This window comes from Macadamia integrifolia, chromosome 14 (assembly GCF_013358625.1).
Source record: "Macadamia integrifolia cultivar HAES 741 chromosome 14, SCU_Mint_v3, whole genome shotgun sequence".
In the NCBI taxonomy this organism is placed as follows: Eukaryota; Viridiplantae; Streptophyta; class Magnoliopsida; order Proteales; family Proteaceae; genus Macadamia; species Macadamia integrifolia.
Window position 1 is genome coordinate 25,010,297 of NC_056570.1, and position 20,969 is coordinate 25,031,265.

At 36.5% G+C, this 20,969-nt stretch overlaps 3 protein-coding genes across 3 annotated transcripts in view; all 3 read left to right on the forward strand.

Moving 5' to 3' along the window:
* Positions 1 to 2,091: 2,091 nt before the first annotated feature.
* LOC122061632 lies at positions 2,092 to 3,378 on the forward strand. Its single transcript, XM_042625035.1, has 3 exons — positions 2,092 to 2,383; positions 2,472 to 2,804; positions 2,906 to 3,378. The coding sequence occupies exons 1-3, from the start codon at positions 2,308 to 2,310 to the stop codon at positions 3,055 to 3,057; spliced, it is 561 nt and encodes a 186-aa protein (XP_042480969.1). The 5' UTR covers positions 2,092 to 2,307; the 3' UTR covers positions 3,058 to 3,378.
* A 1,690-nt stretch (positions 3,379 to 5,068) lies between these two features.
* Positions 5,069 to 5,916, forward strand: LOC122061633. The gene is made up of 3 exons (XM_042625036.1): positions 5,069 to 5,236; positions 5,375 to 5,436; positions 5,628 to 5,916. The coding sequence occupies exons 1-3, from the start codon at positions 5,179 to 5,181 to the stop codon at positions 5,748 to 5,750; spliced, it is 243 nt and encodes an 80-aa protein (XP_042480970.1). The 5' UTR covers positions 5,069 to 5,178; the 3' UTR covers positions 5,751 to 5,916.
* A 10,590-nt stretch (positions 5,917 to 16,506) lies between these two features.
* The window catches only part of LOC122061631 (AT-hook motif nuclear-localized protein 9-like), a 7,977-nt gene continuing 3,514 nt past the window's right edge, over positions 16,507 to 20,969 (forward strand). Inside the window, exons 1-3 of the mRNA XM_042625034.1 lie at positions 16,507 to 18,239; positions 19,100 to 19,167; positions 19,709 to 19,840. Of these exons, the coding sequence (XP_042480968.1) occupies positions 17,789 to 18,239; positions 19,100 to 19,167; positions 19,709 to 19,840 (651 nt within the window). The 5' untranslated portion in view covers positions 16,507 to 17,788. The remainder of the gene's footprint in view (positions 18,240 to 19,099; positions 19,168 to 19,708; positions 19,841 to 20,969) is intronic.

Sequence of the window (20,969 nt, forward strand, 5' to 3'; positions counted from 1 at the left end):
GATGATGGTAGTGTTGGGGTTTTAAGATAATCTCTAGTGTTTTAATAGGAATTAGATTACCAATGGAATCAAAAGAGAAGGAGAGAAAAGGTATAAGAAAAAATTAAAATAATCTCTAAGTGTTTCAATAGGAATGAAATTGCTAATGGATTCAAAGGAGAATACAATTTTCTTGTTTGTTGGGATTCTTATTTTCTTATTTATTTATTTATTTATTGAAGTCTTGAAAATATAAGACAATTTAACTAATCGTTTAACTATTCTCTTGACGTGTCAAGAATCTTGCGTAAGTGAATTGGGAGTTCCAGTTCCCTTGTGTAAAGATTCATCCGACTCAAATCTTAAAATGAGGAAACTTGATTAGACACAATTGAAATCGACCCAACCCGACCTATTGACACTCCTACTGTAACCTATTGACCCAACACCTTGACAAAGATCAATCCATTTTATAAATGTGGATTAATTAATCAAACAACGAGATTTCCTCCGCACCTGACGGTTTGGTAAATGTCTGAAAGTCCCACTGAACTGAAAGCCTAAAGTTGCAGAGAAGAAAGAAGAGCATCAATGGAAGAAAAGAAGAAGTTAAAAAGGTTAAATCAACACGTGTCTGTAATGGGTTTGATCAAATGTACCTTCAAAGTTTCAACAAATTGATAGTGATCGATCTGATCTCCAGTCCTGTAGTTTGAAAATTCCGTTAAAAACCCTCAAACTAGTCAAAGAAGCAGCAGTCATTACGATTAGGGTTGGGTTCACCCGTGATTGACGGGCAAGGAAGACTACTACTTAGTCCTTTCCTAAGAAGAAGAAGAAGAAGAAGAAAAACCTTTAAGAAATCACGATTTATGACTAATGACTTCATATCGTTATAATTAAGTAAAAAATGCAACGAAATTTTGAAGAAAGGGAGGTGAGCTATGAGTACTCGTTTTATTTCAGTGTTCCGATTATGGATGTGAATTTGAAATTGAAACCGTTTATAAAAATCGAATCAAGCCGTTTATATAGAAATTGTAAAACATTTTAGTAAATGGTTTGGTTCTGGTTTCAAGTTTTAGATCGATTAGTTAAATGGAATCGGATCAGTTTTAACTTTTTAACATGGTTTCAAACCAAATTGACACCATGGAAACTGAACCGTTTAATTGTCAAATCAATCTGATTAACCCGTATAACGATAAAATATTTGGTTGTTTTAACAAAACATAATACTTTAATTTAGGAAAAAATTAAAAACCATAGGGGCTGTCGAAGAGTATATTTAATAATTTACTCCTATTATGTAGTTATGTAGTTATGTAGTTATATCTTTGCTTGTTCAATGCCTCAAGATTGAAGCATTTATCAACAAAAACAAATTTTATAAGTACGCGAATAAACTAACAAATCGATTGCTAACCCTTTAGAAACCGTATAAAATAAACCCCCATCAAAATAGTTTAAAACCTTGAAACTGACACCATTTAAAAACTATAAAAACAAAACCATTTACTAAAAGATTGTGGTTTTAGAAAGTGCAACTGTTTAATAAATGATGCGGTTTTGCTTTCATCCAAATAAATGTGAACCGAATCAAACCGCATTGTATACACCGAAACTGAATCAATTAACACCCTTAGTTTCGACAGTTTCAAAATCACTGAAATATTATCGAAATTTTTAATTAAATGGTGTATTTTTTTTTTTTTTCATGTATTTCGCTGGTCATTATGGGGTGCTAATGGCTGACATGGCCAATTAGCACAATCAACAAAGCGAAATGATCGAGATGGCCGAAATTTCTACGAAACAATGTATTTTTTGGGCTAAAATGAGCGAGATGACCGAAATTACATACATTTTGTATTTCATATTCCATTTCGTTTCAATAAAAAAAATAAAAATTTTCAAAATTTCAAGTAAATATTGTTGAGTTTTCGGACCATGCTTTAAACCTTAAAAGAGGCAATTGTCAAGGAGATTATAAAGCCATATTTAGTTCCATGACTTTGGGAACTAATGTTGACTCTATGGACCAAAGAACAAAGAAATTAGTTAAAGAACTGTCAACAAAACCCAAATTCTAAGGCTTCCTTCCGCTCAGGTCCTCTTCACACCAACCCCAATCCTTCCTCGTTTTCAGCTGGTGATTTCCCCCACTACTTCCACCATTGACAAGGGCTTTTGTTTATTCACTTCATAACCTTATAAATAGCCCTCTACATCCCATGGATCTTCCCCAACCCAAGCAACAATACCTCCAAACATCCCTCCAACCCAAACCTCTTTCTCTTTCTTACCTTGTTTGATTGGAGCACAGATATGGCTTCTTTTTTATGCTTGAAGGCTCTGGCTTGTCTGGCTCTTGCTCTCACTCTATGTGTGCAAGGCACCCTAGGTATGTTTTATGTACTTTATCCACATGAGTTCTTCAAATTTGTACTAGTATTTGGATCATAATCTAAAGCTTAAATGATGGGTTGCAGGAGAAGGAACCATCAGTTGTGAGAAACTGGAGAAGGACAAGTGCTCATTTGCGGTATCATCAGCAGGGAAGAGATGTGTGCTTGAGAAGAGCGTGAAGAGGAGCGGAGAGGAGGTTTACATTTGCCGGACATCAGAGATAGAGGCAGAGAATGTGAAGGATTTGATTGAAACAGACCAATGCATTGAGGCTTGTGGTTTGGACCGCAACTCGTTGGGGATATCTTCTGATTCCCTCTTGGAGTCTCGCTTTACTCACAAGCTTTGTTCTTCTTGTTGCTACCATAGCTGCCCCAACATCGTTGATCTCTTCTTCAATCTCGCTGCTGGTGAAGGTAAATTGATATATATTAGCTCTGATACTATTTGTTAGAACTCATCCTTAAAAGCTAGCCACTAAATTATATTTACTATATCCGTAAAACGTAAATTGCAGGCATATTTCTTCCCAAATTATGTGAAGCACAAGGAGCAAACGCGCGAAGAGCATTGTCTGAGATGAAAAGCTCTGGTTTCGTCGCACCAGCTCCAAAATCCGGTGGCTTCCCTATGAAATTCGAAGTTGAACCAGCAATGGCTCCCAAGTAGATTTAAAGAGACATTATTAATCATGGATGGTTATTGAATAATAATATACACATTGTATCATGACCAGGGACTTGTTGAGGACTGCATATATCTTCAGTTCTTCAGGGCAATGGTGGTCATGATCTGCTACATATGTTCTAGTGGGTAGACATAGTTTGTATTCCTTTTTAAGATTTTGGTGTGACATTGGTTGTGTTGGGTTTTCATACAGGAAGATGTATAATTAAATATTGTAGTACCTAGAGAGGTAGCTATGGTGTGCCAAGTATTGTATGAAACATTATCCATCTACTTTATAAAAATAATTACAGATTCAAATCATATTGTTACATTCTTTAGAACAAGAGACATGCGCATGATCGGTTGGGCTTCACCCTATACACTGTAGTACATTGAAACTATTTAAGTTTCAGTCTACCTTCACTAGGTGAGAGGTTGAATTAGAGATTGATCGGTTCCTGCCAACAGATCTTTGGGCACAATTAGTTACAGTTTTGAGGAGCAAATTAAGCCTTTGGGTTAACAGAGATTCTGAAAGAAATCCCTTCAAGCCCATGAACTTTATTTCGACCCAGTAAACGATGTTCTCCAAGAACACAAAACACGTTTTCCACGAGAAAAAAGAACAAATCACATCCAATGACTTCTAGTCTCACATACTTCTCCCGAACACATCGTGCTTCACGAGATGTAATCAAGAAAGCACATGGTGTATCACGAGATGAAGTCAAGAAAACACAAGGAATTTTAAGTGATTCGGCACCAATGTATAAATCCACTCGAAAAAACTATAGAATTTTTCACTAAAAAAAAAAGTGCTCGATAGCAACATTCACCACCTCACGATGTGATCTCCCTTGCATTTGTGTGATGTTTCCTTACCGGTACAATATGTAATAGGGATGTTAATTAGTTTGGGCCTAATCAGGCTTCCTCACTTAAGGGCCTTGCACCGTGACTGGCATGTTTAACTAATTGGTCCTCATATGCTAGGTATGGTCTCATTTATAAATGGTTGATCGGGTGTCGATCTTTAATAGGGCTAAACGGACTTTAAATAGACTAATGACACATTTTATCTCTAAACAGGCTTTAAAAATACTGCACTCAGTAAACATGCTCTAAACAAATTCTGAGTGAGCCATAAACAGGTTTTAAACCTGTCGGTTGAGTCTGGCTATTAATCGATTGGGCATCTATCGGGGGAGTAGCCTTGCACTAGTATGACATATTATAACTAGGCCAGGTTAAACCCCGACACATTTACTAATAAAATCAGGCTAGTTCGGGCTTCAAACTATCAAGCTCAGTCTGACCGGGTTCGGACTTGACACCCCTAATATATAAGAAACCCTAAAATCCTCAATCCCCACATAATTAAAATTTTGTTCTTGCATTGCTGCAAATTCTCACATATGAGGACCCAAACTTTGAGGCAAAGACATCTTTGATCTTACTATTGAGTGTGACAATATGGAGGTGGTCACATCACTCACAGAGCATGAAAAGAACCCTGTAATTTCTATTGGTCTCATCCTCACGGATATTCGACAACTAGAAACTTACATGGACAGGGTATCTTATCAGTTCATTCCAAGGGATATTAATGTTGTACCTGATTCCCGTGCTAGGAGGGCTCTATCTATTTTAGATAGAATAGTTTGACCCAATTCTGATCCTTTTGTATCTGCTGATGTTGTTTCGGATTCCAGGAATGTAATCCGTTCTCAATAAATAAATCCTTTTTTACCAAAAAAATAATAATAAAGAAAATTATTCAAATGGAAATGGATAAGGCTGTATCCAATTAGGTTTTTAAACTTGATTTTGTAGGCCCATCTCTCTCTTGCTTGGGCTGATCCATTCAATGTCCATGCCCTCGTCAAGTTGCTAGGCCCCGGATCTCCTACTTGGCCCATGTTTCTCATATTTTAACCTTTTTTGCATGTCATTTGCACATCAATCAAGGGTATGTTTGTCATTTAAAAAGTGTTTCTTCGTCGGCAGCATTCTTTTAGATACCACAGGGGCAAAAACTTGAACTTTCTGTTTAGGGTTTTCAGTTCGACTGTTTGCGAAGGAAGGAGAGGTAGCAGCGCTGAACAGTTAAATTAGGGGGAGATGTCGAAGAAGAACAGCTTATCGCGACGGAAGAAACAGTACGAATTCGACCTACAAAGTACAGCCCCTTAATAATCAAATCTTTCTTTGCCTCTCCACTCCATTCTTTCAATGCCCTATTTATATTGATTAACTTCTGTACTTTAATCTTAACATGTATCTTTTGATCTACTTGTTTCTTGTTGGGTTTCATTAGGAGAGAAAGAAGAGAAAGAGAAGAGGCAAAAAAAATTCCAGATGAAAAAGACTAAGATGAAAGTAAGCTACTCCACAACCCTCTCTCATTCTAAGTTAAAGACCTCTTCTGAACATTATTTTTCCTCCTAGGTTTTCAATTTCGTAGTTTATATTATTTGGGTTTCTGATTCATGGATTCAGTCTTCTAAACATGTTCTTATGAGGGGAAATTGAAAATAAAAAAAAGGGATTTTTTGTTTTTGTGGGTTCAGATTGATGGTAGTGGGAAGAAAAAGAAGGGTTCGGGTGGCTTTCAAGTTGGGAAGAAAAAAGTGAAGACCAAATTGACAGCATTGGCAAAGGCTAAAGCTGCCCAAGCAATGGAGGTTGAATAAATTTCAGTTTTTGGAAATGGGTATTGTTCATATTGTAGGATCTCTTTTGGGTTCTAAAGACATTCTCACTTTGTAACGTAAACGAGGAAATTTCCAATTTTCTGATGTCTCACTGTTTGTTGTTTACATTTTAACTCCAATAGGAAACTTTTGTTGGTTATGGTCATGGTCATGGTCTTGTTGATATAATTACTGCAATTCTTCGAATGAACGAGTCGAAATTTGTGATTATTGAGCTAATCAATTAAAGGATTTTCAAACGTACTGAATTGATAGAATTAGATTCATTTTTGTTCCCAAAATCGCTATATGGAAGGAAGAAATCAGTTGTAAAGATTGCATATGAACTCATTCGTGATTTCATTCTTTTGATTTTAATCGTGCAAGATATAGATGGTTTTTATGTTACAGATCCTCTGGCACTGGTTTGAAGGTTTTAGGGTCATGTAGTTTCTATATTCTTGTCCACCAGCTTGTAGCTTCAATTTTAAATGTGCAAGATAGGTTTTCTGATTCATAGTGGTTGATTCATATTATGTAGTCTTCCTCTGTATAGTGGTTGATTCATGGATTTATTTTGGTTTGCAGTACCTGAATTTTTGTTTTTGTTTGCTCTCTAAACTCTCAATTGATCAAGGACATTCAAGTGCTTACTTATTTGAAGACTTCAGATATGTTTTTTTTTTTCCTTTTTCCAGATGAAGTTTGGATCTTGGACTTGGTTGAGATATGAAACAAAATTGCAAGCTTCTTCTATGTCATCTAAATCACAAAAATTGAGGCTATTTAAAAATTTTGAAGTATCGAAATAGCTAATAATTTAATGTTTTTCATTGTAGATATTGGTGATTATTTAGACATTGCAGTTTGTAGCCACCCTTCCCGTCGGTGGATCTCTGGAGAGCATGTTTACAAGGCCATCAACAGGCTTTTGTTTAACATGTTATTTTGATCCTTTTTGAGTGTTTCATGTTAAAAAATAAGAAAAGCAGGACATGATTCTCCAGATTAAAATTCCCATTAACATATGCTTTGTGTGGATGCATTTTTTGTTTGATAACACACCTGAGTGAAGTAGAATGTGTTAAATGATCTATTATCTTGTTGAATAATTTCATGGTTTGAGACAAAAAAGATGAGTTTTTCTCAATTAATTTTTTTCCCTGAAGACTTAGGTTTCTGACTGTTCACTGACCTCACTCTAAGTAGGTAGTAGCTAGTGGGGTTATTAATGGAAAATCTGAAAGGGCCGAGTACCCAATTTGTGGTTAATGCTCTCTGTAGCTTTCCAATCTCTTGAAGAAGCGAATCCATCAACCATTTTAATCTGTGGGTGTCTGTTAACATAGAGCTACTCTTTTAGTCATACCTTGTGTGTCTATGTCACCTGGCATTGGCTGAGAATCAAGGTGAAGAATTTTGCAGAGGAATCTTAGAGACTTAGAAGCCACCAGGTACTTTGCTACGATCCCATATCAATTATATGGGGGTTGGTCCCACATTGGTTCCATCAGGTTGAGTTTGTTTGATGGAAAATAATGGGGTGGTTGCTTGGATAATTGATATGTTTCGCTTTAAATTCTAGAAAATTCGCTTGTTTGTTTGTACAGGTAGGAAAATCCTACTGTTTTTTAGGACATTAAGGAGAAGAGAGGGAAAGTGTTTGGGTCCTACACATTTCTCTAATCCCTTGTTTTTACCATCCTTTAATTTCCTGTTTTCTGATTCCTTTACACAGATCCCACACATTTTATTATCACACTTGTTTTTAGGGCTGCATTTGTTTGATGGGTACAAATGGGTGAATCATTGGAAGTGTGGGACTCGTGTGGTGTTGTTCTTTTTTTTGTTTTTGTTTTTTTTGTAAAGATGTGTGGAGTTAAAGAATAAGAAAGTCAGGAAAGGAAACAATGGTGAACGGTGAGGTCTATACATTCAATTCTTTTTTTCACAAAATCTTATTCAAAATGATAAAACTTTTAAGAATGGTGGAGTGTGATAAATGACTTGCCACATTAGCAAACAAGAATCCTTGATTTGTACATATTCTCTTCTCTTTTTTTTAGAAAAATAATCTATTGATTCATACATGTTGTCTCTTCTTATTCCCACCCAAAGCAAACAAACGCATGCTTGTTTTGGAAAACCATACAATCTACTACCCCACTATATTTTTCATTAAACAAATCAGGCTTAAGAGATTTGTTGTGGGTTGATATGGTCTTATGTTTCCTTCACCTTTAACCTGGTTTTTAAGGCCAGTTTTTCTGAGATTTGTATCCATCTTGGATGTATTTTGTTAAGCACTCTTCTTTTCTGACATTAAAAGGAGAAAACAAGGGTTCTGGTTTCAAATTCCATTTTTCTTTGATGGTTGTGTCTTTCATTTTAGAGCTAAAGGCGCCATGAGCTGAACCTTAGAATAGCCAATGGGATGTATAATGAATTCCTCTATTGGTCTGTTGGTTCTTAAATCTCACCTTGTAAAGTTGCAATATCTCTGTATACCTTTGAGAATGTGGTGGATTTCTTTGCTGTTGTTCTTATGGTTTGGATGAAATCTGTGAGGAAAAGCTCTCATCTCAACACTCAGATGTAAAGATCCAATGAATTTGAGTCAGTAGAACTATGTTGCAACAGGGCTGGATGGAGTGGGTTTTGAAAACCCAATGCCTGCTTAGGGTTTCTAGGGCTCAGTCTAGGCCCTCCCCGAACCAAGGTTGGGCTGTCAGGCCCAATCAACCGGTGCAAGGCCGAAATGGGTTTAACCCAAAGCCTCAACCCATGCTTGGAAATCTCAACCTTAGCCCACCCTGTTGGCTGAAAAGCCTAGTTTAGGTCCTGATATGTTTTGCGCCATCCCACCCTAGTTCGAATTTCAAAATGGATATAGCGAAAGGGATTGAAAACCAGGCATTGACAAATATATGTTCTGGTTATGCCATGTAAAATTGGTATTGTTTTAGAATCTGACTCAGCTGAAACTTGGCTGCAACTGATCATACTTGAGCAGACTCTGTATAACTCGGTGTTCTCCGAGTTGGGGTTCATCAGAATCAGCAGCGTTCGATGACATTGATTCCAAGTTGAATCAACCTACTCCACCTATTTCGATCTGATTTTAAAACCGTGGAGTGAGATGAAAAGTTTGTGGTAGCTGCTTTTTAAACAAAGAGAACAATTTGAGTTTTAATCAATAGAGGAATTTGATAGACTAGCTAAGATACTACCCGAATCAGCATCAGCGGAAGAAGCTTGGCCTTGGCCCTCTTTTTTTAATTTTTTTGTTCATCGAAAATCACACTTTGATGAAATTCATTTATTTTTTGAAAGGGATAACTTATAAAGCTGTTGTCAAGAAATTATATGCTACATATGTATGTATCTCTCTCTCTCTCATAGAAATTTTATTACTTTTAATCATTAAAAAAAAAATTCTCACTATGTAGCAATATTTAACCGTGGGCATAAATCTTACCAGTAATAAAGACATTTCCTCATTGATTTAATTAGGGCTTACCATACATATATTTTTTTTTTTGGGTGGAAAGTGTAACCATACATTTTGCCATAAGGGTTCGTTATTTTCACTGGTTGTGCGATATCTTAGGCCACGTTTGTTTAGAGGGGCTCTTGGGGTGGGACAATAGTCAAGTTGGGTCCAACATGTGGGTGGTAAAATCCTTCTAAACAAACAGGGCCTTAGTGTTTGTATGCAATGCCGAAATAAAATAAAGCTGTTTCATCACTGGTAACAACCTACTGTAGTCTTAGAGTTTTAATTGGTTTAATTGATATGGCTTCATACGAAGCGCATTTTCCTGCTCCTGTTAATGGCAGCTCTCGCAGAAGATTTTTTTTAAAGAAATCAAAAAGTAAAAGAAAATAAAATTTGTTTTCGTCAAATCAAAATCTTTGGATTATGGCGTGGAACTAACAGAACATGAGTATCTCTGGATCCACCTCCATTCCTTCGATAGGTTACCCTTGAGTCTTGAGACTTTCAATCCCCTTATATACCTGTGAGTCCCTCCATTTAATAGTTTGAGCTTTTAGGATAGATATGTATAAATTCCAATTGATTACGAACTTCAGATACCCCCCCCCTTTTCGCAGATTATACTTTGTTTTAGTGTGGTAATTGCATAATGATGATTTTAGTTGATAAAGTTAACAACTCATAACAATGGCTTCTGTAAATGAATCTCCCACAACCCCACTACTCCCATTCACAAAGAGCCTGTCTCATACTTCACCTGAAAGAGTTGAAGCAAAGTATATGAGGGACCACCAACCAACCCACTGGGAAAGCCAAAAAAGCTCACCCCTAATGTTGAAAAGTGTGTCATTTTGATTATGGACCAAGTGAACATTTTCTTCAACAACACAAAACCAGCCAAGATTTAGGCTTTCAGGATAACCACTGTAGAGAGGTGTGGCTGGTGAAGGGACCAAATTTAATTCCCTTTGCTTAGGATGGTGAACATGATGAGTGCTAAAGAGAATCAAATCAAAGATTTGAGGCTACTCTCTACACCTAGGTCACATGTAAATTAGGTATAGGAGATAAGACTTGTGCTTCACAAGTTAAGCTAGAACAAATAAGGTGGAAAGCATGAATCAGAGAAGCTATTATGGTGTAAGATCCATTTCTTCAACATCAAAATCCAAATCAAAGCAATTCAGAAATCAAACATGTGGGCATGGAAGGATATGGATAATAAGTCAAGACACTTTACTAGATCTAATAGCCTTTAAAGCATCTTTTAATGTTGGGCACAACTAAGAATAAGATAGTACATAAAGTCATCAAATTTCAATCAAATAATTCTAAAGTGAGCTTTCTCCATCAACAAGACATTGTCTTGTTTAATAAACACCAAAACCTAACCATTGTTATGTATATTCCTCATCAGATGTGATAGATAGTTTCACCAACCAAACCCACATAAGAATGACAACCTCACACAACTCCTAACCAAATTACTTTCCAAAACATACCAGTGAATTGAGTGAAGCTTAGCTAGATGGGTCTAGACTATTTTCCTGCAATTTGGAAGCTTATAATTTAGCCTCACATTTTGTGGGCAGAGAGAGATGACGACCTTATTACTCATGTGATGAGTTTGAGTCTAAATAAAATTTTCACTTAATAAAGTGAAACTTCGAGAAACAATTGAAAAGTCATAGTTTTTGAAACAGTTTGGATAGCTCATAATTCAAGAGGAGAAGGTCAAAAGTTTGACATGGCAAATTAGCCATTTGATTAATTCAGAGGGTCTGGCTAGAATGATCAAATCAGCCTTCCATGTTGAATAAAGTGAGACAGTCAATGAAATTACCACTTGGAGATCTATTTGAAACACTAAAGCATTAGGTGGAAATGGTCCAATGGCATATTAAAACAAACTAAGACCTGGACAATAGATATGGGACTACCTCTTAAGAGTTTTAAATGCTGGTCAACACTAATAGGCCCAACCAATTAAATCTTGATACTGAACCAGCTGGTTAGGGAACGTCTCAGTGCTGGGCTAGCTTGATAACTAACCGTTTGGTAACAATGTTTGGTTGAAGTCCGATGGGCATCCAGACCGTTTATAGCATGATTAGCCAATTAAAAACCCATTTAGCTGGATTGTAGCCCATTATAGCCCGATTACCATGAGCCTCGTTATGGATCAGTAACTGACTGATCGAAAAGAAATTTGTCTATGCATGGCCAATGAGACCCTGTTACCTAAACGGCTGATAACATTGGTAGGGTCTAATCATAGTTAGTAAATTCGGATTCGGGAATTATTCGGGCGGAGAATTATTCGGAATAATTCGGTTGATTAATTTAAGGATTCGGTCAAAAAAGTTTATTGGGTTTTTTTTATTATTTATTATTATTATTTTTATTTTTTTTGGTTTTTTTTAAATACTATTTAAGTGGACCGAATAATTCGGTTTAATTTGGATTCGGTCCGAATTATTCACGTTTTATATTCGCTTTTGAAAAAATCATGAATTTTACCGAATTTTATTTTTAATTCGGATTCGGTCAGAATTTTTGATAAAATTCGGAAAAATTCGGTTTAACACTGGGTCTAATTAAGCCTGATTGAAACCGACAGGGCAACCAGCTCACACCCTTGATACGTTGTTACAATCACATATCGATTTACTATGGGAATTGATGTGGGTTGATATGGTCTTGGTCCTCTGATCTTATAAGCTGATTTATGAGGTTGAGTTCTTCTAGGATCGTATCAGTGATATCCGAATAGTAGATCCTCGGCCCAACCCGCATGCAAAAGATCCAAAGTGGACCACCATGGACGTCGGTTCAAAAGTGTGGTTATTGATCAGACAGAGGTCTGTGTGTTTCACATGGTAGTTTGACATGGTTCTGACATAACACAGTCATCTTCTTGAATTGAGACTTGAGACTTGAGAGGTCATGAAGGTGCTTCCAGCTTCAAAGTCCACACTCTCCGAAGTCTGATCTCCATCACCTCTTACTGGCTCTCAGACACAATACCCACTTTAAATGTGATACCAGAGACTATATATATGATTAATCACATCTCTTGGTGGCCAACGCAGAGCTGGGGAACGCAAGCTTTATCAATCAAAAACCTTAAAAGCCTATAACTGGAGAAGCTGTATAGGTTGTAGCAGAAGTAGGTTTGTGCCTTATTTTCTGGACTAAGGATATGCTTTCAGCTTCATAATGCAGCTTCTAAACCTTCTTCAACCAACCTCAATGTTTCAATGTCCTTTATTTTGATTCCTTGAGCTGAGGTCTTGGGGATGATTGTGTTCCATGTGTTGTCTTCTTGTACCCCTTTATTAGAATTGACAATTGAGAGATATCAATGAAGATCGTTAAAATGAATGTCCACCGTTTATTCTACAACTCTTCCTCTCACCAAATAATGACTTCACACACACACACACACACAGGACAATAAAATTGACAACACATATGGGATTCCACGTAGGGTATGAGTAGCTCGTTTTCTTCGTATAGGTGAGGTGGGTGTAGACTGGTGGTATGAGTATGACAAGTCCAGGTGACCATGACCTCCTATAAATCCACATCCTTGTATGGTATGAGATTGTTGCGTCATGGTTTAGGAGAGGATCTGGCCTCGTATGAGAAGACAAAATTAGGGTTGAGATCGATCAAGGCACATAGGGACAATTGGGTCTTTTCACACCCTGCTGTATTTGAATGTGGGAAGCGGTAGGCTCCCAAGATTCTTTTATCCTATAAAAAATAAAAAATTAATCTTTAATTGATGAAATTAAGAGAAATTATTATCTTTGAGGGGGAAAAAGACTACGTATACTGCCTGCATACCACTTGTTTAAACTTTGACCCACTAGTTTGCCACATGCAGGTGGTGTGCTTATTCATCTCCTTATTGTGGGATAAAATACTTTGATCTTTTTATATGTTCAAAAAACCAATGATGACACATATTTAGTAAGGGAAGAGGAAATGCATGACACTAGTGTAGGTTCTTACGCACACCTTTCACATACCACCCATGGGTCTCTCTTCATTAAATTCCCAATCCTATTGAAGAATATGTTTCCCTCCCCTTCTATTGGTGCAAAACTACACTCAGTGCCCTATAAAACCCTCTTCCTTCTTGAAAAAATATATATAATCACATGTCGTGCCATTCCATTCATAACTAATAATATGTGAATAATTCATATGGGAAAATATTTCCTATGGGAGATTGAGTGCGGTTCATGCATGTGCGCAAAGGCAAATGAGAGTACATTGTATACGAAGAAATATCCACATAAGAGTCATTTTCCCTTCCATAGGGAGCAAGATGCTGATTTCACCCTATGACCACACTTCAAAAAAAAAAAAAAAAAAATTCCCCTGACTTATAATGTATGATTTTATTGAGAAAAAAAATCTTTGAGCGGGTTGGGACACTAGATAGCAGTATAGCAGTACTCTCTCTCTCTCTCTCTCTCTTTTGAAATCAACTTTCTGCCCTCGATATTAAAAATGAAAAATCAGTCTTTATTGGTGTGATGCCCTTTCCCTATGTGAGTATATGTCACTTGCTAAGGAACCCTCTTCTATTTCTTAATTATTGTTAGGTGGAACTAGTAATCAAAGATAAGGGTTAATTATATGCTCAAGGAGACGAAAGTGTCTGTGGGCATCCTTTCCTTTCCTGTCTAGATTAATTACCGATTTCAATATAATATATTATAATGAGAATTGATGATTTCCTCAGATTCTTTCCTGTTTAAGATATTTTCACACTTTCCCAACTCGGTTGGGTAATGATAGTTTCTATTTACCTCAACAACTTTTGATTATTTTATTGATGGAAATGAGGTCCTAACTAATAATATAATCCTTGTCTTAATCCCAAGGCCACATTCCCCCCCTTTATATGAGTTCACATAGATTAATGCACCATGAGAAAACAAGTTAATCTGGTGGGCCCAAGTCCATATCTAGCTCCTAACCCAAATGTTCCATATCTAAAAGAATATATCATGGAAGCCCACCAAGTAGGCTGTTATTCTGTTTGAGCAAGGATTTAGTTTTTGGTATCTATTGACAAAGATATGATATCGATCTGAATTCTTTCACTGAGCAAAAGTGAAAAGATGGTAGATGATCCGGCTCTTCTACTGCATAATAGAAGCAGCAGCTAGGATCTAATGTCATGAAATGCTTTGTCACTGATCTTAACACATCTTTGCATGTTTTAAAGCACTTTTGGATGTTGGATCTGAGTTACCGTCTCTATTATACAGTAAAAGAATTCCACAAAAAAATGTTTTTAAGGTGAAAAAATCAGAATAGATGTATAGTTGTTCAAACCCCCCCCCCAAAAGTTCCACATCATCATTATGCACGAATCACGATGCAACATACATAACTAAATATATCATCTATTTTTCCTTTTTAACTAGCACAGATCCCGAGGGGGAAATAAACACAAGAAAGAAAATAGAATCCCGATATAGATAAAAGGGAACCCATATTATTTATGGGTGAATCCACACCCAAACATTTTTTTTTTTTTTTTTCTTAAAGGAAACACGTACACCCTAATGTGCCAGCGTGCGATATAAAAGGTCAATCATGTCCATGAGCCTATTCATATTGCAAACTTTTGCGTCTGGCATGCAAGTCAATTTCGCATTCTGAAATGATAATCAGAATATAAAATCTATCTATAATTCATTTCAATAATGTTTACCAAATATAGTTTAAGGCTTTGTTTCCAAGTCAATAAAACAAGTAGTATCAGAGACATAATAAGACAAAAATTATAATGATGTAATAATTTTTTTATGTTTATCTCTTTCGTTCAAATTCAAAAAATTTCTTCTGAAAAAAGCATAAGCATCTTTGTTTTAAATATTTTATGGGAAAATGTTGAACACTATAACGTTGAGCCAACATTATCTCTACATCTCTTATTCCACCTTCTCCCAATTGATTGAACAACTAATTCCTGAAAAAACTAACCACGTAATATATTTATTCTTTTAATTTCTATATTTAATATTTAATTTTAGCATGCACATGCATGGACGCATTCTCTAAAATTCATCACAATGGAGTATTATTCCCTTATAATATACAATTAAAGGTTAAAGATTTACACATGATCAATTGACATTTAAAATCACACGTAGAGGCGGTAGAGCACCCTTTTAAAACTCATACTACTTATATAGCTATAGTTTCTTTATTTTAGTGTTTTCTGAAGATAAATTCAAGACTCGAATTGGACAATGCCCTTGTAAGGAACCCTCCCAATAATTAAATTATCTTAATATATCACTTAAAAGGTAGATTTAAAGATGAATGAAAAAAAAATGTAAAAAAATATTATGTTTTCCGTAAAAAATATATTTATTATTACTATTTTTTAGTAGAATTAAAAATATATTTTGTTGAAAGAATAAAAAAAAAGTGATTATTCTATGAGGAAGTATAATGCTTCATCATTTGCTACTTTGTTTTTATAGAATACTATTTGCCTCATGATAGTACATGGGTAATAGGTTACTCTATTAAATATACATTATTCTATCCATTTTAAATTGAAATTGTATCAATGAGATATTTGCGTGATTCTTTATCCCATGATTAGCACATCTTCTATCATGCGGCAAATAAGGAAGTCTTATACTTCGCTAATGATAGTGACAAGAAAAAAAAAAAATCTATGCAAGTATTTGCATAGATATAGATTTTTTTGGGTACAAAGGATGGATAAAGATTAAAAGGACCAATACAAATTTTTGAAAAAGATAGACGAGGACGTATATTTGTTGTTTATCCAAATCCACTATTATTAACGGATAATAGCAAAATCCGTTTTCCTAAAATATTTAAAAGAAAAAGGAGGAGCAAAAAATGCTTTTGTTCTCTCTCTCTCTCTCTTCTTCTCTCTACTGTTTCTGAGTGCAAAGCAAAATGGTCGTCAGAGACTCAATAGTGCTCTATGCCCTAGAAAACTTTGCATGGGACGGGGACGGTGAGGGCTTGTAGACTGTAGTTGGAATTTGGAAGTTGGAAGGGGTGACCCCTCTCTCTCTCTCTCACAGTTTCTCTCTCTAACCTACCTTTCTTCCCTTCATTATTATGTATTGTATTGTTATGAGGGCACACAGCCACAGTCCCACACTGACCTTTCTCAGAGAGTTCCCAGAAATGCCAGCCAGAGTGCCAGACCCTTTCCTCCAATGGCGTCTTCTGTAATTACCTCTCGGCCTCGGAGTCAGAAATTTTCGTCCCTGACTGGTAAAAAGTATTTGCCCTTTAATTCACACTTATAACTTTCAAAGCATTTGCCCTTTAATTCAAACTTATAACTTTCAAAGCATTTCCATAAAAAAAGAAATCCCCCAAAAATTCATTTCAGGGTCTCTGTTCTGTTCTGCTCTGTTCTTCCTTGTAAGTTCATATTCTCTTATTCGGCTCCTTGCATTTTCTCTCCAGGAGCTTCCAAGATCAAATCGTTAGTGGGTTTCTGCTTAGAATTTTCTTTTGTTATATGGGTCTGGTTGAAGAACTGCTTTCTGAGGGTTGAGTTTTTTTTCCTTGGGATTTTAACTTTGTTGAAGGTTTTTAAAGCTTGTCTCAGTCGTACTTTTGCTGCTTCACTCTCCTGAGGTTGCATTTCTTCAGCAGAAGCTTCGGGTTTTAACCTTTAGGTTTGTGATCGATCGGTGAGAGTGCAACTATGTTCCACCTTTAACTTTTGCTTTTTCTTTCTGAGATTTTTGCTGTTGTCAGCTTTTGGCCTTTTGTTTCCGTTGTTCGCCCTTTCTCTTTCTCCATTCTTGTCTTCCCGATGAAGCTTTGTAATCTAGGGTTTCCCAAGCTTTGTAGAGTTCAAATTTATAGCTTTAATTTGAGTCCGGTGTCTTGAAATTTGAAATCCTTTTTGTTCGTTTACGTGGAGCCAGTTTTGCTCTTAAAATATCTGGTGGAATCGTGGAACGAACTTATTAAATTGTCAGCGTTGGGCTTCTTCTTTTTCATTTTTTTAAAGCTCTCTCTCTCTCTCTCTCTCTCTCTAGATTCCCTGTCTTTGTTTTCATGTGTCAGCATTGGGCCTCTTCGCATTTCTTTTTGGACCGCTTCCCATTCTGCTTCGGTTTAAAGAAGACGTTTGATCTTTAATTCAACTGCATTTGGCGTTTGGATTACTGTTCGTGCTCTGATGGAAGCATTTGCCATAGGATTTTAGTAACTTTGAAATAAAGGGATTGTGCTTTGGTTCAGAATCAAGGCACAATCAATTCCTGTTCTCTTCATTACAATCGTGTAGCTTACCCAAATCAAACACCTCTATGGGAATTCCAGTTACGAAATTGTTTTCGTTCAGATCATAGTCTGCCGATCTCTTTCATTCGACCATTAGGAGAGGCTGAGAGCCTAGTGGATTTCTCCAAAGTTGTGGATAAGGAAGCGTAGGAGGTTTGGTTTATCCATTAAAAAGTAGCCCAAGTGTGTGTGTGATCAGTTGATAAGTAAATGCATGGATGGGAGAGAAGCCATGGCGTTACCTGGGTCTGCATCTTATTTTATGCTTCAGCAACAGAGAGGAGTAGCAGGGTCAGGGCCAGGAGCTCAGACTGGGTTACATGGACCGCCTGGTATTCGTCCATTGTCTAGTCCAACCATGCCAATGCAATCAAATATTGGTGGCAGTTCTGCTGGATCGACATTTCAAGTAGAGACTTCGTCGGCCATTACACCCCATAGCGGTAACGTGAGTGTTCCAGGACCAACTGGGTTGCCGCAAGGAGAGCCTGTTCGGAGGAAAAGGGGTAGACCTCGGAAGTACGGCCCTGATGGTACCGTGTCGTTGGCACTATCTCCCTTGTCCTCCTCTGCTCCTCCAGCCTCATCGTCGATCGCACCAACTCAGAAGCGGGGTAGGGGAAGGCCACCGGGGACTGGCAGGAAGCAACAATTAGCTTCTCTTGGTTTGTAATCCTAAACTTCGAATTACTTCTCCGTATAAATTGTAATGAATGAGAGAAGTGGATCTGGTTTCACTTTTTCTCAACAAAGATCCTATTTTGAAAGTTTTGATTTCATAAATTTCTGTTGCCCATGAGGCCATGAGGCATTGTTCTTCCTTCTGTTCCAGAGTATCTTAAATTTTAAGCTGTATCATGCAGACTATTTTGTATGTTGCTAACGTATTTTCTGCTTAATTTACACAATCAGAAGCATTACGAATATTGATAGAAGACTAGTCATTATTATAAAACATACTAGTATCAATTTCTGGGTTCATAGGATTTGTGATCTGTATTCCCCCAATCTTAATAGTTGACGGGCACAAGTTCCCATTTTTTGTTTTTTATTTTGGTATTTGGCTCCAATTCATGCCAACATTTCAATGTCCATGGCTTCCCTAGGTTAAGTGCCGTGCAACTCTTTCTTGTAACAGATTTGAGTGAAGGTCATTTTGGTTGTCACTTGTTAGCTTTAACTGGTGGCGGTTGTTATTTTCATCCTTACAAGAACAATGGGAGATATGAAGAAGGGGGTGGTTTAGTCGGAGCTTTTCCTGTCTAAAGAAGCACCTGTTTGGCTCTGTCCTTGATTATTCTTCCACCTTTGCTCCATCTGCACATTTATACCCAAAAATTGTAAAAACATTGTTCTTTTATACTGTGGCTTTTTATATATATATATATATATATTTTTTTTTTTTTTTATTACTGAATTTTTTATTCTGCAGTAACTATAGTGTTTTTTTTTCTTTACATTAACTTATTGACTTTTTCTTTTGGGTATATTAGTGACATTTGCTAATGGTTTGTTGTCTTGTTAGGTGAATGGCTCTCTGGTTCTGCTGGAATGGGTTTTACTCCACATATCATCACCATTCCAGTAGGGGAGGTATTTCGTACTTCTATTACTTTTCATTGTTTCCCCTCGTTTGAAATTGCACATTGAATCATAAACCGCTAGCTTTTCTCATGAAGGGGAAACTTGACTTAGTTATTTAGTCAACCTCGGATCCCCCATTAATGGTACTTGGTCCATCGTGTTCTCATACTTGGAAGCCAAAGGACTGCCTTTCAGAAGATTTCCGAAAAGATATGGATACTTTCATTTAAAAGAATATGGACAATGCTCAACATGATGTAGCTATAGTGTGTTCTTCCATTTCTCCACAAATTTTCTCTTTATGATGTTCTTATGAAGATTAGATTCATTTTTCCTTTCCCAACACACTACTTACCTACTTGGTCACTGTAATTTGTCAGATCTGGTATAGTTAAAAGCCTTCAATCTTGATTGATTTTGAAATTTCTTTTGCATCTCACCTTTTGGACCTTCAATTGGCTTTATAGTATCTCTTGACTGAAATTGTCTGTGAGGTAGTGCTGAGCCCAAGGAAATATTATAACTTGAATTTGTATGTCATCTCGTGCAGGACATTGCTACAAAAATAATGTCATTTTCCCAGCAAGGGCCAAGGGCTGTGTGCATTCTTTCAGCCAGTGGCGCTGTGTCTACAGTGACACTTCGTCAACCCGCTACTTCTGGAGGGACTGTCACATATGAGGTTCATGCAGTTTTTCTTTTCATGAGATACTACTATTTGGCTGTTGATGCATCACTTATTTTTAATTTGGTGGGTCTTGGGAATTTACATTGGACAGGCAAAGAATTGCCTGGAACCTACTATTCAATTTAGTGCTATGAAAACAGGAGATCAATAAACATGAGAATTTTGTTTTTGTTGTGGGTCATACACATTTACCAACCTAGGACCAAGTCTGCAGGTTTAAAAAAATACCCTGCTTTCTAAATATTTGGTTTTGGAAGGCCTGTATTATTTATCTGTGCCTGTGACTTTCAGTACTTAAAATTTTCACTTGTGGGAGAATATTTGTATATAATCAATGAAATACATTTTTTGGCCATGATTTTACTGTCAGTTATTTTTTAGAAGTAAATATATGTGTAAACATGGTAAACGTATGTCCACACCTGCCTGCATGCATTTTTCTGCCTGTTTGTTGTATATTTGTGAATAATATATGCAATTGCAGTCTGTGACTTTCTGAGTATATAGATTGCTTCATTGCATTTGTTGGAATTTCAAAATCACGAAATAAATCTGAACTGAAACTAGAAAGAGTTGCACTAAATACTTGAATGTGAGGGCTCAGCTGTGCTTACAGATGCTACGCTGCCTTCGGTTGTGATTCTGTTTCCCCTTCCCTTGAGATATTTGCAATAGCATTTGAATATTGTATTTTTTGTATCATAAGAAGAAAGGACGCCTTCATCAAACGCTGCCTTAATTGGACGAATACAGGACCTTTAACATTCCCTTGATTTTCTTGTATTCTTCCCATGCATACATAAAATTCTATAAACGAGAGCCTGGGGAAAAAGATGGATAACAATTAATGATTTTGATTCCATTCTTAGTTTTTCTCATCCATCTTAAGCAAAATGTAACCCCAAATTACTTATTAAAAAATAGAAAAGAAAATTAACCCTGTAAATATGTTGGCCTTTTCAATTATTTATCAATAAGCCTAAAATATTAATTTTTATAAGAGTGTGGCATAACTAGTGTATACTTTATGCAATGAACAAGAATGCTTATTGGCCAATGAAACTTCTTTCCTTTAGCAATGCTGTAGTCATCCCAATGTTTGTTTCTAACTTTTAGGGTGACC

Excerpts from the sequence above, each read along its gene's own strand:
- LOC122061633 (XM_042625036.1), top strand. The coding sequence starts at position 5,179 with ATGTCGAAGAAGAACAGCTTATCGCGACGGAAGAAACAGTACGAATTC. Across the intron at positions 5,237-5,374 it reads GTACGAATTCGACCTACAAA|GAGAGAAAGAAGAGAAAGAG; the intron begins GTACAGCCCCTT and ends GGGTTTCATTAG. Across the intron at positions 5,437-5,627 it reads TGAAAAAGACTAAGATGAAA|ATTGATGGTAGTGGGAAGAA; the intron begins GTAAGCTACTCC and ends TTGTGGGTTCAG.
- LOC122061632 (XM_042625035.1), top strand. The coding sequence starts at position 2,308 with ATGGCTTCTTTTTTATGCTTGAAGGCTCTGGCTTGTCTGGCTCTTGCT. Across the intron at positions 2,384-2,471 it reads ATGTGTGCAAGGCACCCTAG|GAGAAGGAACCATCAGTTGT; the intron begins GTATGTTTTATG and ends GATGGGTTGCAG. Across the intron at positions 2,805-2,905 it reads CAATCTCGCTGCTGGTGAAG|GCATATTTCTTCCCAAATTA; the intron begins GTAAATTGATAT and ends CGTAAATTGCAG.